Source organism: Eutrigla gurnardus, assembly GCF_963514095.1.
Source record: "Eutrigla gurnardus genome assembly, chromosome: 24".
NCBI classification, from domain to species: Eukaryota; Metazoa; Chordata; class Actinopteri; order Perciformes; family Triglidae; genus Eutrigla; species Eutrigla gurnardus.
The window spans coordinates 6,512,764-6,528,332 of record NC_139935.1 but is presented as its reverse complement, the minus strand read 5'-3'; the positions used below and the strand labels follow the sequence as shown (position 1 = coordinate 6,528,332).

General features: G+C 44.9%; 1 protein-coding gene across 2 annotated transcripts in view; it reads right to left on the bottom strand.

The window, feature by feature from the left end:
- Window positions 1-12,982: 12,982 nt before the first annotated feature.
- Window positions 12,983-15,569, bottom strand: part of LOC311009961 (rho GTPase-activating protein 6-like) — a 38,302-nt gene continuing 35,715 nt past the window's right edge. For both annotated transcript variants that reach the window (XM_084004427.1, XM_084004428.1), the window contains exon 14: window positions 12,983-15,509. In XM_084004427.1, coding sequence (XP_083860553.1) covers window positions 14,944-15,509 — 566 coding nt within the window. In that variant the 3' untranslated portion in view covers window positions 12,983-14,943. The remainder of the gene's footprint in view (window positions 15,510-15,569) is intronic.

The window sequence follows — 15,569 nt, the reverse complement described above, 5'->3', positions numbered from 1 at the left end:
TAAAAATTGCAGAGGATGTAGAGCTGGATCATATCTTATCGGCACGTATTGTTAGACTCATTATAGTCCAAGAAACCTGCCCTTGCACACTGCAGAAGTTTGGTCCCAGACCACCGAAAACACCGTGCACCAAAGAGAATAATTAATGGTATCAACATGTTCCGAAGCGACCGCATCTCGGTGCCGGCACCCTCGGCAAATAGAGTCCAGCTGCGTACCGCACTGTAAACGGAAGTGAAGCAAACGGGTCGAGGCTGCTTTTTTTAAGCGAGCATCAGCAACTTGGGTCTCCGCTGAATCTCTCCGGGCACGAGGTCGACCAGGACCAGGAGGGGATCGCTGACACACATCCGCCGTCTGTTGACCCAATTAGCCCATCGAAAAGCAACAACAAAGAATATGTATCATTATATAGATGGGCCGAACAGCTGGGGAGCTGCTGGCTTCATTTTGGAGTCAGTAAAGAGACGTGGTGGTGACAGGTGGGGAACTTTCATAACTCTTGCTTTTATGAACTGATTTCTGAGGGAAAGTTGTGTGATGTTAATCGCTCACTTCCTTCCAGCTGCAATAAAAGGGTGAACATAAAAGCAAACACTACATACCGACATATGTTCCCCGTTCAGCCTCCAGGGCATGAAGGAAATGCATACTCATTTGTTATTGTCATACATTGAAATATGGAAGGGTACCATTATGCTTTTGTGCATATTTCACATATTAAATCAGCTGAAGCATTAACAGCCAGCATTCTGTTTGAAGAGCCGGCGCATGGCTGGCTGCAGCTGGAGTGGCGTGCCTACAGGGCTGCCGTGGGCAACCAAAGGAAGTCAAAAGGAAATGAAATGTTTGTTAATACAGTTTTTTTCTTTCTGAAGAACAGTGGGAGCAAAGAAGGAGATGTTTGACATAATATGCTGTAACAAGGCAGACGGGCCGTGAACCTTTCCCACAAGGGGTCTCCTTAAATAACTCTCAGAAATCAGCCGGCTCAGTAGCTGGGCGATGACGCAAAAACACAAATGTCCTCTGGGACGTATTATCATAAGGACATTATCATAGCAAAAATGATTCCAGATATTTAAATGGCCGTGTGACGATGCATGGGTGACCTATTTGCTTTTGATAGTTAAATATTTACTGAGTTACGTTGAAAACACTGACACATTATTTTGTAATAATGAAAAAGCCTGGAGGTTTTTAGATGATTTATAGTCATACAAAGCCATATATTTTGCCCTATAAATACCCATTGAACTCCACTACCAAACTAAAATGGCAAAATAATGCATAATCAGACTCATAATAATGATCATACAGGTTCTGAAGAAAGCCCCAGGTAAGAATGAATTTAATTTCCCAGTCGCTCTTTGAAATCATATTAGGTAGTAGTAACACTTTCTCCTATAATAAATAAATCACTGCCTGGTTTTTGAGGGGGCACTGATACTCTAGTTGTTTTCCTGAGGGAAGGAGGACAGACTATGTTTGGCTGACAGGCCAGCTGGTGTCCTCCACAGGACCTTCCCTCTGCAGCAGGAGGTGTAAATGTCCTATATATCTGATTTTTGGGACATTTATCATGCATGTCTTCACCGCTTCACTCGATGTTGGTGTTGGTAGACGTTATGGCATCGTAGCTCCCTCCTCATGTTCCTTTCTCCCTTTGCAAAGCATAACACCACAACACATCTGCACTCCGCCCCTCCATGCCCAGTCTTCTGTGGCTTTTCCCTCTCGCCATATTACGGCCTTTTTTTACGACTCCAGGCGGTGCCTCTAGGCTTCATGTAGGGGGGGGGGGAAGGGCGAGCATGTCATGACCACTTACCCCTCTGTGCCAGCTCCATGTGGCAAACTCCCTTGACCCATGGGCCATCTTTAATTATCCTACATTTGCTGTGCTAACAGGAGACAGCGCGACTCAGCTGTGGGAAGCGAACAAGCGAGCTGACCTGGAAAGAGAACGCCTTTACACCGAAAGGCCCGGAGGGTTTAAAGGGCACTATATAGGGAAACTGTGTAGGAGCACGGATGCTCGCCTTCACGTATACAGCAGCTGCAGCTCTGCCAATGACTTTGCTATTCTCCACCCCAAATCCGATATTCTAAGTGAAGGACTCAGACGGTACTTAAAGACCTTCGCACATCCCCTCACTCTCATTGTCATCAGATAAGAGATTGAATGCTTGCAAGGCTATGTTTTACAGGACTTTATCCTACTGCTTCCTCCTCCAAGCGTGCATGGTAATTTAATTAAGTCGCTGACTTTTCGAAAGGGCAACTGCTAGAACCAGCACAATTAATAAAATTGGGTGACTCCGCTGCTCTTCGCTGCTCTTTGTTCCCCTTTGCGCGTTTGAGTGGCTCGGCACAATCCCCTCACGGCCCTTGATTTGCATTTAGAAAAGTCAAATCGGACTCCCCGTCCTGTAATTATTCCTACATTTTTAAGTACAAAGTAAACAGCACATAAGGAAGTGGAATTCTGACAAAACTTACTTTTTTTTGGAAGTGCAAGAATCATTTGTATGCAAGAGGCTGCACATGGGACCAACGCAACTGAAGCGCAACTTGTTTGGCAATGAGTGCAACATATAAAGTCATTATTTACTCATATGTGTGGCTCTACTGCATTCTCATGGCTCAATGACGAGTGATGCTGGTGTGCCAGATTGTGGCTCCGACACAAGCCCGCTCCTCTGGGAGTCTACTTATCCTTCTCAAATGTCAGCGTTTAACTGATGATGTCGCTTCCAAGATGGCCGCCCCTCTTTGGGATTCCTCTCGGAAGGGTTATTAGCAGGCTGGCTCATAGATGGCTCATGGGTCCCATAGGACAGTTCAAAGTGTAACGAGGTTAATTAGCAAGAATCTCGACCTCGACTAAAGAAACACGCTCCTAATATGCAGTATTAAATGTGTGGGTGATTTATACCGTGTTCATTTAAGATAATTAAAACAATCTTATTTTATTTACGTAAATTAGGGTTTGACAGTGCCAGTGGTGACTTTTCTGAAAGTCATATTATTTTGTACTTTATCTTAAAATTCTACCATATTTATCAAATCAAATCCAGACTATATTGCAAACCATTAACTATCGTCATCCATCAAATTAAACATGAGTTATGGCTTCTTTTCTTTTTACACTGGAACAAATTTGGGCCAGGTATCATTTATTAAAATGACAATACTAGTGCCTTTAAAGTGATACACTTACCAATAGAGTACTTAATGTGATACCTTCTTGTCCAACTTCCTGCGATATCCATCATAAAGGGAGGCATTCAGTTGCATTAAATACCACCACCACTGCACTTATTTTATAAGACACCGGTATACCCACATGGCCCACACACACACACACACACACTCGGGTGTTTTGAGGATACTCTAGCCATGCAGTCACCAGTAGAAGGTCAGCATCCAGAGGAGCGCTGCCCTCGGCGGTAAAAAGAAAGGTTCTAAGGTCAAATACAGAAAAAAGCACCCACACAGATACACAAGCAGGGACTAAGGGGAGGGGGGGTGAGGTTGCTGGTTCTCTATATGTGGTCAGCTACTTACACAAGCACATTATTGTATTTGTATTCCTGTGGTTAGTTGCAGTCCGTTTCGTCATCTTGCCTTTACTGCCTGCATGACTTATGCTGCACATATGGCACCGTCGCTGGGAGGATAATCGGTCTCCCTACCTCACAGTATACCCACATGTGTTTTCCATCGCGTGCCTTCCACGTTGTATCTCCTCTCACCTGCTTCTAGCATGCAAGTCAGTCGCTTTGCAAGCATCCGGCGTACATATGGCAGCGCCCCTTGTGCCTTTCCGTATGTGTGAATGTTTGATGTCGGGGGTGCATAAGGAGGTCACTCGTGTACTACATTGTAATTTATTATTCAACATGGTGGCAGTCACTGTTGTTTAAGCAAGGAGTTGTTAACCGGTTCAGAAAGGTCTCTTAATGACCTACAAAAGGCTAGTTCTATATCGGAATGAGAGTACTCTGAAACACTACCACTTTAGTCCACAAGGGTCATATTTAATATGATCGGATCGTATTTTTTTAGTGCATTTGCAACTTGTTTAACTTTCTTTGCTCATGATGGACGGATGGATGATCGCTAACGGCACCCGACTGTTTTTCTGTCGTCTTATCCCGTACCCTGTAGCGTAAAATAGCATTTCTATATTTGCCACCTCTAAATTCCCAATTGAGATCATGTTGAGAGCTTCTCAAATAAAAAGCCAACCAGAGCATCCACTTCCCTTCATAGATATTTAATGCATTCTGATTCTTGTACTGTATTTCTACATCTGTATAAGTCCATATTTTTACTTTGACCAAGCAGGTCCAGCGAACAATGCAGCCTTTGGCTCTTAGGAAGCATTAAGGTCTGTCAGATGAATCGGAAAAATCACGCTTGGAGAGGGAATGAAAAGCTCTCAAAAGCCACATGAAATCTTAAACAGTTTCTCAGCACTTTTTTTTTTATTTATTTTTTTTCCTCTTTTCATACGGCGGGCGCTAGAACCGAACAAAACTTAAAGGTCTCACTCAGTCGGCGTACAACACTGGAGTTGTGTTTGCAGCCTCAGATCGGGGGAGAATTGTTGGGTGTTGACAGTCAAAAGTGTGAACACAGCTTAGAAGTTAGCGCTGAATGAAAGGGGTTGGTTTTGTCACCTAGAAAAATGGGAAACCAGTCAATGGCACATGGTTTTATGAATAAATTGGAGATTGTAGTTCACTCTTGTCACTTCGGTCCAATTCTACTCATGCAAACCTTGGACTTGCAGAGATAGATGTAACACTTCACTGTCACATTATTCTCTTCCGACATTCTGCACCCGTCTTCGCTCCTGTGCTTGAGAATATAAAGTTGGGTTGGATGGTCTTACCTAACTCATTCCGACATTCATGAGGCGGTTATTCTTTTTTTTTTGGACCTGTACTGTGGAAGCTTTGTAATTTGGTTCTTGGCCTTGAACATTTTTTGCTGCCCAATTTCCCAAAATGAACCACAACTTCTAAAAAAAAAAAAAAAGAAAACAGTTGGAAGAGAAAGCAAAGTCATTTTCAATCTCACGTCCATAATAGTACGTGAGACACATCAAACCTTTTCTAGCATAATATTTCTCTTTGAAGCTGCATACTGACCTGAGGAGGTACATAGTGAAATCGCTCCAAACATACATTTCTTGAACTCAACCTTCCCACAATCAGTGTTCGGCCTTTGAATTATAAATCCTTTTGAAATCCTTTGAACAAAATGTTTGAAACATGACCGGCACGTCATTCAAAGGGCAATTTATTCCATCCTGTCTGAGAATAACTTCCATCGCTAAGTTTGCTGAAAATCCTCACGCAAAGTTGATTTAATGAGCTTATATTTGTGATGTTGCCCCCCCTCCCCAATCTGGAAATGCCTTTGACAGATGTTGCACCTGAACATGGAGGCTTATCCTTTATTGGGACTGATCCCTTGCAGAATTTGGACCTTCAGTTATTTGGGCAAGACGAACCGAGTTAGTCACTTTTTCCACTGTAGTTCCAGGAGCCTGTGGCAATCTTAAGCAATTTTCTGGCAACTAGTCTAAAGCCAAACAATGTCCATGTGCTCCAACTTTCCAGTAGTCGTCTACACATGTAGAGCCTTAACCATGAGGGGGATATCCAACCCAACACACATGGCTGCTTGGTCAGGACTCCGTGGCGTCACTTTTTAATGCACTGGCGGCACTACTTTTTTACCCAGAGATCACGGCTTGGGTTCAGATAAGTTTAGTACGTTAAGTTACATCACAGACTGTTGCTTCCTGGATGAATGTCCTGGTTTTGTTGGACCCATAGTCAGTTATTGTGCATTCAGTACTGCCACCTTATTATGGTGTACCTGAACTATAGTATTGTCACAGAAAAGACAACAGAGAAATATGTTCTCAATAGAAAAAAACACAATTTGCATGAAATTGCACAATTTTATGTGGGTCCACAAAGACAGTAGAGCTCATTCCGTGATCGCACGTTGGACAGATACAGAATGACAGAGCAAACTGAGCTCCTGGGGAGAAAAAAAGCACACTGCACACAAACTGTGGCTTTAAATCAGTCGCTTTACCCTCTTAAACTCCGACCAAACCATCTCTTTACATTTCCATCAGCGACCGAAAGCCATTGTTTGACATATTCATGGCTGTGGCATCACATGATGAAGTCGGTAAACAATAAGACAGCCGCGCTCCGTCTGGGAAATGAAAAGGTCTGGATGCTGATGCAGCCGTTTCTGACTTGGTGGAAGACCACAGATGTGGACGGGACCACACCCTGCTCCAACCACACGCTGGCTATTTCCACTCACTGAACATTTTCAAGAGACCACTTCGGCTTGAAACCAACAAAAAGAGAAAGTCAGATTGTATTCAGCATCGATCGTGCAACTTTTGCTTCGGTGCTTAAAGGGAATACATAATGCAGCGGCGTTCTTGTAATGGTATTAGAAGCTTTTTCTAAAAGCAACTCTGCAAAGAAAACGATCTGTGCTGAATGTGCCTTGAGCAAACTGGCTTTTTATACAGTTGGACAACATACTTAAATCAGCTCGCCGTTGCTGTCATTCATCGCCCAAGGATCGGATGCTGTCCTCTGGAACACGGCAGCACATTTAAAAGCCTGTGACTGTAAACACTGTCATCTTCTGTCATTCCTTAGCTGCATAATTCAGGTATGACTGCACCCTAAATACGGCTGTGTATTCCACCTCTGTTGTCTGTGGTTTTAGATTGTTGGCCAGGAGAGTGCTTTGGACCTGTCTTCTTTGCTCAACGTGTGTGTTCCCTACCTTAGAGCACCTCCATTACACTTACTTGAACCTCTTTTTCTCTCACTTAATTCTCATTTCTTTTGAGAACTGCTAGCCAAGGCCGGCCGTGTCCTTTTTTCACGAAGCAGTAAAAGAGAATACAAGAAGAGGTATGAGGTTGTTGAAAATCCCCAACAAATCTGAATATTCTGCCTCCGTTACCTCATTGACAGAGTTGTCCATGACGGCTGTCATTTTTTATAGCATTTTTAATGTCAAGGCACTCATTCTCAGACATTTGCAAGATTGCTATAAACAAATAAGGCCCCGGCCGAGGCGTTCGTCATCTAGCAGGAATCTGCTGGCTTTAACGATGGCTTAAAGGAAGATTGCTCCCTGGACCTGGAGAATTTCAACCCAAACGCTCTTGTCATTTAAAGTCCTTGTTCTTGCTCTTTAAACACAAAAACCCCTTTATACTGATATACTCTCCATGCTTGAGAAATGCATTTATAGGGCTTTGCCGTCTTTCTTTCCAGAGGATCTACATTCCAGCTGGCTAATGTTGCTTAGAGACGAGTAGAAGTGGTTTGAAAGGTAGTGATTAAAGTTGCTGTTGCTGACCTGTTGATGGTGCAAGTTGAAAAACGTCAAAGGGGGTGCATCCTCTGGGCACACCGAATGCCAATGTATCTGCTGTTTCGCCATGGACTGACAGCCGTCTGCAGCCACGCAGCTATCACGACTAAAAATAACAGCGGAGGATTGTATAAGAGATGGCGTTCCGCAGGGAAAGACCACATGAAAAGTGAGTGGTGTCATAACCAAAGCAGCTCCACAGTCGATTAGAAGCTTCTGGAGCTTCACAGCTAAGTAATTCATGAGGAATCCTTTTCCTTCTCGTCAGTGAGAATGTGTAGGAAGACACTTGGAGGGAAAAGAGAAATTAAATGTAAAAGTGGAGGTTGGAAAAGACGGGGGGGGGGGAAGAGATGACATAGCTCGGCAATGAAATATTAATATTGCCACTGTGTATGGCGTGGGCATCCCTGCACATTTCTGTCAGACTCATTTCCTGTTGTAAAAAAAAAAAAAAAATGCTTATATTGCACTATGTATGAATCCGTTAAATACATTCTCACAAGCACAGGTTTTTTTTTTTACTGCAGGCACGTACATTTTTGTGCTATTTCCTCAGCCTTTATAAACACGGGGGCCGGCTGGCTGTGGGACAATGAAAATGTCAGTAAGTTTCCCCTTCCGAAGAAAAGCAAAGGCAGACACTTCCCCCTGGAAAGCAGCCGCGCACAGCAGCCATGTGCTGGGATGCTTGTGATGCTTCTTTATTTTGTATATGCATTATGAAAGGAATATTTCTACAGGCCGAGCACTGGAATGTAGTTTCTGGGAGCTGGAAAGTAAAGGAAGATGCTGGAGGAGGAGGAGGAGGAAGGTATCACAGCGGGGTAGCGGCGTGCTCAAAGAGAAGCAGAAGTGACAGCCATGTTCTCATATCCTATAATTATAGCACCGCCATCACTTCTCTCCGCACATCCTGTCCTGTCACTCCTCCTTTTTAACCTCTAACCCCTCCGCTCACGCAGTCCCCTTCCCTCCACTCTCGCCCTGTCATAAGCAATCTCCATGCCTCCCCCTGCTCCTCCTGCAGGGATCTGGGCCACTCGCTCCCCCAGCGGGTCAAGCCCATCTCCACGCTGCGAAAGGTCTGTGTTGTCACACACGACTGAGTCACAGCCGCTCCGCTGTTGCATCATCGTTTTCAAGGTGCTTACGCAGATGTAGAACATTTTATTGCCAACTCCGTATGAATAATTTGTTGGCCAAATATTGATTCGGCCAACAAATCAAGCTGCTGTTTTCTCATATTTTAAAGACAATATTCTAAGTGCATATTTACACACATAATGTACGTCATCTACTTGCATCAAATATCCATCTTGCCGGTTTATATGCATTCAGGTCCAGCCCTGACTTCCAGGCTCTGCCATGAAGCCATTCCACTAAATCTGGAGGCTTGAACGTTCAGGAACCCAAATCAGACCCCGAAGCCATCTGGCTCTAACCTGAAGTGTGTCAGTCTCGCCCGCGAAAGCGACGTCCGACAAGCCGGCCAACATCCAACACAACAACTTTGGAGTGGCGAATCAATATTTCACAAAGTCTCCCGCGCCGCGCCCAAGGGCTGCAGAGGGCCTTCACCAAACAATAGGATGCCGACCTGCATTATTCATCCCTCACTCATTCACTCCGACACAGCACACACGGGGGGATTCAACTTCCCCCAACTAAACTTCAGATAAGAAAATCTTTCAAAAACATCTGCCCCTCCGTCCTCCTATCTCTGGTCCGTCGCCCCGTCACCGTCCCTAATACTGTTAACCACGCTGAATAATGCATGCCTGATTCATATCTCACAGCCGGGGCCACGCCAGGAGCCCCGTCACTTTCCACTGAATATTAATGAATAAATCAAACGACATTTATTGCAAGTTTTTTTTTTTTTCAAACTGTAGTGACTCATTCCCAGATGGAGGATAAAAACAAAGTTTGCGTCACGGATCAGAAACGTGTAAAAATCCATCGTCGATGAGAGACACGGATGAAGAAAGTCACCCAATCATCATTAAATCTAACTGTGGGGATCCAATCAGCGTAACTCAGTTATTAGAAAATCCTGGCAGCCCATTTTTAATGAACTTGACATTTAATGCATCATGGCTTTTAGGAGGTTTCCCCTAATGTCTTTTCATAACGTGTAAGTGGGATTTAAATAACGCGAGGAGCGTTATCTCCGCTCCAGACCTGAAGCCGGCTATAGATGCGGAGCTGATGGCACGTTGAAAAATCACGCAAACATGCACTCCGATGGAATCCTTAAGTCAAATTCAAGGCTTATCAGCGATGCCAGACATCTGCCGGTTCGTCTCTCCCACACACATAACTACGATGTGAATCACCAGGCCCACGGACTTTACAGGATACGGGGTGGAATTACAGTCTTCAAGGACGGCGGCGTGATGTCCTTCACATCTGGCTTCCAGCATTCTCCCCACATGCTCCGCGTGGAGGTCGTACACGTAACGCTCCAACTTTATCGGAAATTTAGGACCACATGAGTGGATTTGATCGATCTTTTTTTAAATTTTATTTTATTATGTCAGGCCCATGTGCTTAATTGATTGGCCAATTACATTCTAGATGTTTGAGCTGGGCTGTGTGTGTGTGTGTGTGTGTGTGTGTGTGTGTGTGTGTGTGTGTGTGTGTGTGTGTGTGTGTGTGTGTGTGTGTGTGTGTGTGTGAACATGTGTACAGCATCCCAGCATGCTCCTGGGGGCGAGATCAACCACGGTCGGTTGGACAGCGTCCTCCTGTCACATGGCTACAGTAGTCACACTCATGAATGAACAAAACTGCCGGAGCATCCTTCCCGAGAACTGTCCACACACACACACACACACACACACACACACACACACACACACACACACACACACACACACACACACACACACACACACACACACTGGCACTCATGATTGCTTTCAGTGAGATTATTCTTTGCACTGCGAGTTCTCAGAAGTTGTATGTTTAAATATGCAAATTTGTACTTTTTTAAGACGCAAATAGACACAGTAGTGAAATATATTCCAATGCAAAAGCATGGGAGATGGAGGTGGATTTGTCGTCGTCGTTGTGACGCAAAATAAAATCCGTATTTAGACGAAAACACATCTGTAGGAATCCAATTAGAATTGTATTTCAAACGCCGTTCCAATGTGGTTTGGATCAAATTTGCAAATAAAAAATGTTTTCTTTTGCTCTCCAGTTTCTCCAAAATCAATCTGGATTTACTAAGAAAAAGAAAACCTGCTGGTCTCGCAGTCTGAACCAGGCCTTAGGGCATTTCTGTGCTCATCCAGTTATTTACAGCATTATTTGGATTGTGGTCTTGGCGGAGGCATGCAGACGTCTTATACTAGTATACATGAAAGAGAATGTGCTGTATATATGAGGCAGTGATGTGATTCATCATCACACATGGGTTAATTCAGGTCAGGAACTTTTCAGATCATTTCTATCTCCTGAAACCTTCTGCATGTGCAGCACAGGCTAATCCAATTGCAGCGCTACCTCACGTGCCCCCTCCGAAATGAGATGAATTTTGTTTTCTGACATGCATGAATCCTCAACTCCCCCCAGGAGTGGCTCTGAACTATTGTACTGGCAATTACAAGTGTCTCTCTGTGGATGAGTTCACGCATACCTATTTGTGCGCGCGCTTTATTCTGGCAAATTGTCTTTTTTAAGCTTGGCCAACTGGATAACGGTACTCCGGGCCAAGTCATTAGCCGCCGAAATAAAGCAGCTTTGTTTTGTTGTCATGGTCCACGAAATTCTATTTAAAAGCGGGCTCGCTTCCAAAAACCGACGAAAAGCGGACAAAAGCAAATGGAAGAAGCGCACTAAGAGTACAATATGCGCAACAAAGTGCCTCGACGCGTCCACTGATCGCAATTAATCAGCACCTCCTTGAGCAGAGCATGACATGCTCATTTCAAACAGCTTTTAATTGGGGAGGGAGTGCATTCCCTCGGATAAATAGTGTGCGATCCAAGAAATGATTCTAATGACTTTCCCAAAGTTTCCCAGATAAGCTGCTCGTATTCCCATTTAGAGTTAAATGGTCTTTATTCTCGTTATCCCTCACGAGAAATGAGGGAAAGCAAGTGATCACACTGCAAATAGTCACTATTTCGGTTATTAGCCCGCCCCCGTCTGTCACTCTCCGTCCCCTCGCAGACGTAGCCGAGCGCTCAAACGCTCCTCTAGCAGCTAATTCCACTTCTCCGGGGGTCTGTAATGTGATTTAATATGTTATCAGGCAGACACTGAGGAGATTTGAAACCAAAAGCCATTCTTTTTAATCTTCTTTTTTTCACGTTCCCTGTCTCTCTCCGTCATGAAGACCATTACCATACTAGATGCCTTTTTACATATTTGTTCTGGACTAAACTATGTTTGGAATTGTTTAACTAGTTTTGTTGAATTCATTTGCGTCGGTGTTGGTGTTGGTGGGATTTGAAATCGACAAATTAGGTCTCAAATGTTGCATCTGCTTCACAAATAGCGATCCGAGGCTCTTGACTGACCTCTGGTGGGGGATTTGGGAAGTTACAACACATATTCATTGTGTAACTTGTATATAGACCACTACAGCAGCTACATGAGGCCTTGGCTTGCAGTTTTTGAAGTAACCCTGCATCACATACATCGTTTTTCCACAATAATCTCCATTTTTTTGTCGTTTTGTAACCGTCTTTTTGGTGGAGGTGAGGCGTTTCCATCTCCTGCCTCCCTTTTGAGCGGTGACTCAGCTGACCATCTTGACATTCACTCCGCTGCTCACCAGACCACCGCCTCTGTTCTCCGCTCCGCCGGCAGACGTGTGTGTTTTGCGGGCGTAATAAGGCTCCGACACATTCTCGAAGGCGAGACTCTGAAACTGCCTGACATTTCCAGGCGAGTGAGTTCCGTCCTCGCAGCTGAAGGCAAGAGCCGCAGCCGTCAGGGCTGAGGGGTGAGGGTGACATCTCACCCTCCCTTCTTACGTTGCTTTTATCACCGATATGCTGGCTGCTGAAGGAGCCTCCGATCTCCCACCTCCTAACTACCAGCAGCCTCTATATGTCGCCTTGATATCTTTAAGAAGCAACAAGAGGAAAGTGTGCAGAAGCAGAGGAAGACGAGTGAGGGAGCCCTGCACTGGTCTCATGGTCTCTTTTACCCAGAAACCTCGGCTCATTTACAAGCCAGAAAGCTCCGCAGCAGCACTGACGATTGCCATTTGCTCTGCCAACTGAAGCTAACCGACATTGACACTTGCTTCATTGGGTAAAAATGAGGGAAAGTGCCATCATCACAGCCGGTTAAATACAGCTGTGATATCTTCCTTCCTTTGGATCGAGTGACTTCCTCATACAACAAAAGATATTTAGCCGTGGATTACTTTTGATTAATTACAAATAAATGTAAAATGAGGCCACAGAAGTCTGACTGCTCTCCATGTCCCATGTAAAGAGAGGTCATATTGCATGCTGTCCAGTAATAATATGCCATATAATACACTTGGTTTCCAAAGCATTGACGTCAACAGCACAAACGTTATCATATTTAATTCCATTGTAGCATATTGATGATGACACGCAGTACAAAAGCAATTACCAGACATTCCATTACAACTTGGACCCAGTAAACCCCACCGACAAACACGCACAGTAAAACACCAGAACACTACGTTTTCCTTAGATTCATAGTGGAGTCGACAAGACGGACGTGGTCTCGGTTCGGGGAGACAAAAGCTAGGACCATTTGGATTATTCCCTCTTTTATTTATTTTTTTTTTTTTCTTGTTTTCTTCATGAATAAAAAAAAAATGTTATATTGTATTTATATATTACAACACTCAACAGAAAATAGTAATACAAAACAATAATTCACAAAATATGAACCTTGAGCAATGCACTGGAGAAACATCTTTTAAGAGCAAGACCTATGGCACGTTTTTCCTCACACATTTTCACCAAAAAAAAAAAAAAGAATAAAAGGTGCTTATTATAATCACGAGCTAAACGATGGATCCCGTTGAAACAGTGAACTGTGGGAAGCAGCAGCATGCTAATACACACGGTCTGACGGTAGATGGCGCCACACGCCTACCCACAATCCTTGCGAGGCTCTCTCCCCAAAGAAGACTTCAAATTGAGCAAATTTTACACCATAACTTGAGTGCGTGTGAAATATTTGCCAGCAAATACCCACTTGACTGACAAGTTGGAGTGGTTGGTTGTGGGTGTAGTTAAAAAAAAAAAAAAAAAAAACATGTCCCTTCCTTGAATTAGCAACAATACTGGAATTGAAATGACAAATATCATTTTTTCCCGCCCCGAGCACCTCAGTTGGACCGCTGTGGAACCATGACGTATCTCTGAATTTGAATGATTCCTGGAAAAGAGCTTCAAGCCTCTCAGACGGGCAACAAGTCTGCACTCAGGTGGGCTATTCAGTCGAGCATGACGGGTATAATAACACGGATCAGTCAGGGGATTATTCATGTGGATGCTGTTTTGTGGAGAGCTGCTTTTTGGTTACGAGCACAGAAAAAAATATTGCAATCAAATAATTAGGAGACATAATCTGCCCTTGCAGATATGATTACTAAATATCAGAGTCTTAAACTTGATTTCAGCCTCATGTCATCATCCCGCTGATGAAACCCTTTCTTTCCTCTTTCTATTTTTTATTTGTGCTGAAATTCCTGACACCTGCAGACGTCGCAAGTCGTTTTATTCCGAAATGAACAACTGGATGAAATGACCACAACTGTACAATTTAAATATCCTGAAATACAAAAAAAAGGAGCCTCAGGCACATTGTTCCCACCATGGCAAGAGCACATGTAAGCACACTTACAGCCAAGTGCTTTATAATTAGGTCTTAGCATTACTTTTTTACCATAAGTGAAGTATTCTACATTCAATAACAGCAGTCAGACAAACACCAGCGTTTAGAGGGCTGCCTTACTTTTAGTACATTGGCAAATCATACACACATATATATATTGTTCATGTATGTTTTGACATCAAACATAGTCTGAAAAGTAATTCAGATTTCAGGTGTGGCTGAGCTACATGACCAGTACGCAACAAGAGAGTCGACATTTAGCAGCAGTTACTAACGCGTCTGTATGGTGGAGAAAAAAAAAAGTGTAAAAAAAAAAAGATGAATTGAAAATATAACAAACACGTGTTGGCCGCTGGTCCTACAGAGGTATTTCTGGTGGGCATCAAATCCAAACATATGGGCGAGGAACAGAAGCAACATCCATTTCAAACAGGAAATACTAGTGGCTCTTGGATGTACACGTTCGATAAGGCAGCAGCACGTAAACGACGCCATGGCGCTGGGATGCACGAGAAGCGCAGAGGGCTCATGGGAAACCCGTGGATGAAAGGCAGGCTGAGAGGAAAACGAAGAAGGTGGGGATATTGGCCGATTGTCGTCGGAGGGGTTTGATCGTGTGATCTGGAGTTTCCTCCAGATTGAGCTGATGGTTCGAGATCACACCAGCGTCTCCGGCAGCGCGTCGGCGTTGTCCGAGGACAGCAGCTGCCAGATCTGCCACCTGTCCCTCTGCCAGTCTTGCCACTCCGGGCCGCGCGTTGCCGTCTGGTTCTCGGCCGAGTTGCTCTGCGCCGCGCTCGGCCTCCCGTGCTGCAGGGGGGGCCGCTGAGCCGCCGCCGCCAGCTGAGGCGAACTCCGCGAGCCGGCCAGCCGATGGCGGGAGTCGTACGGGGGGAGGGGGTGGCTGTCGCCGGGGCCCGCGTGGCCTTGAGGTCCGGAGGTGGGGTTAAGTCCGTGTCCGCCCGCCCGGTGGAGGCTCTGCTTGCTGTTGAGGTGCGGCGTCCCCGCCGAGGGGCTGGCGTTGAGCTGCAGGCGCGGCTGTGACGACTCCCAGTGAGGGCTCGAACACACTCTGGAGACCGGGGGGTGGGGCCTGCACTCGCCGACGCCGGGCGCCGTCTGAGTCCGCTGCAGCGCCGCCTGCTGCCTGCCGTCGCTATGGAGTCCGTCGAGGCCTTCCTGTGAGCTGCGGGAGCTTCCCTCTGACATGTTGCCATGGGAACCTAGCGGCGGTGTAATTATCAATAAATGAACGAGGGATACACACATCAGTAGTATAAAAT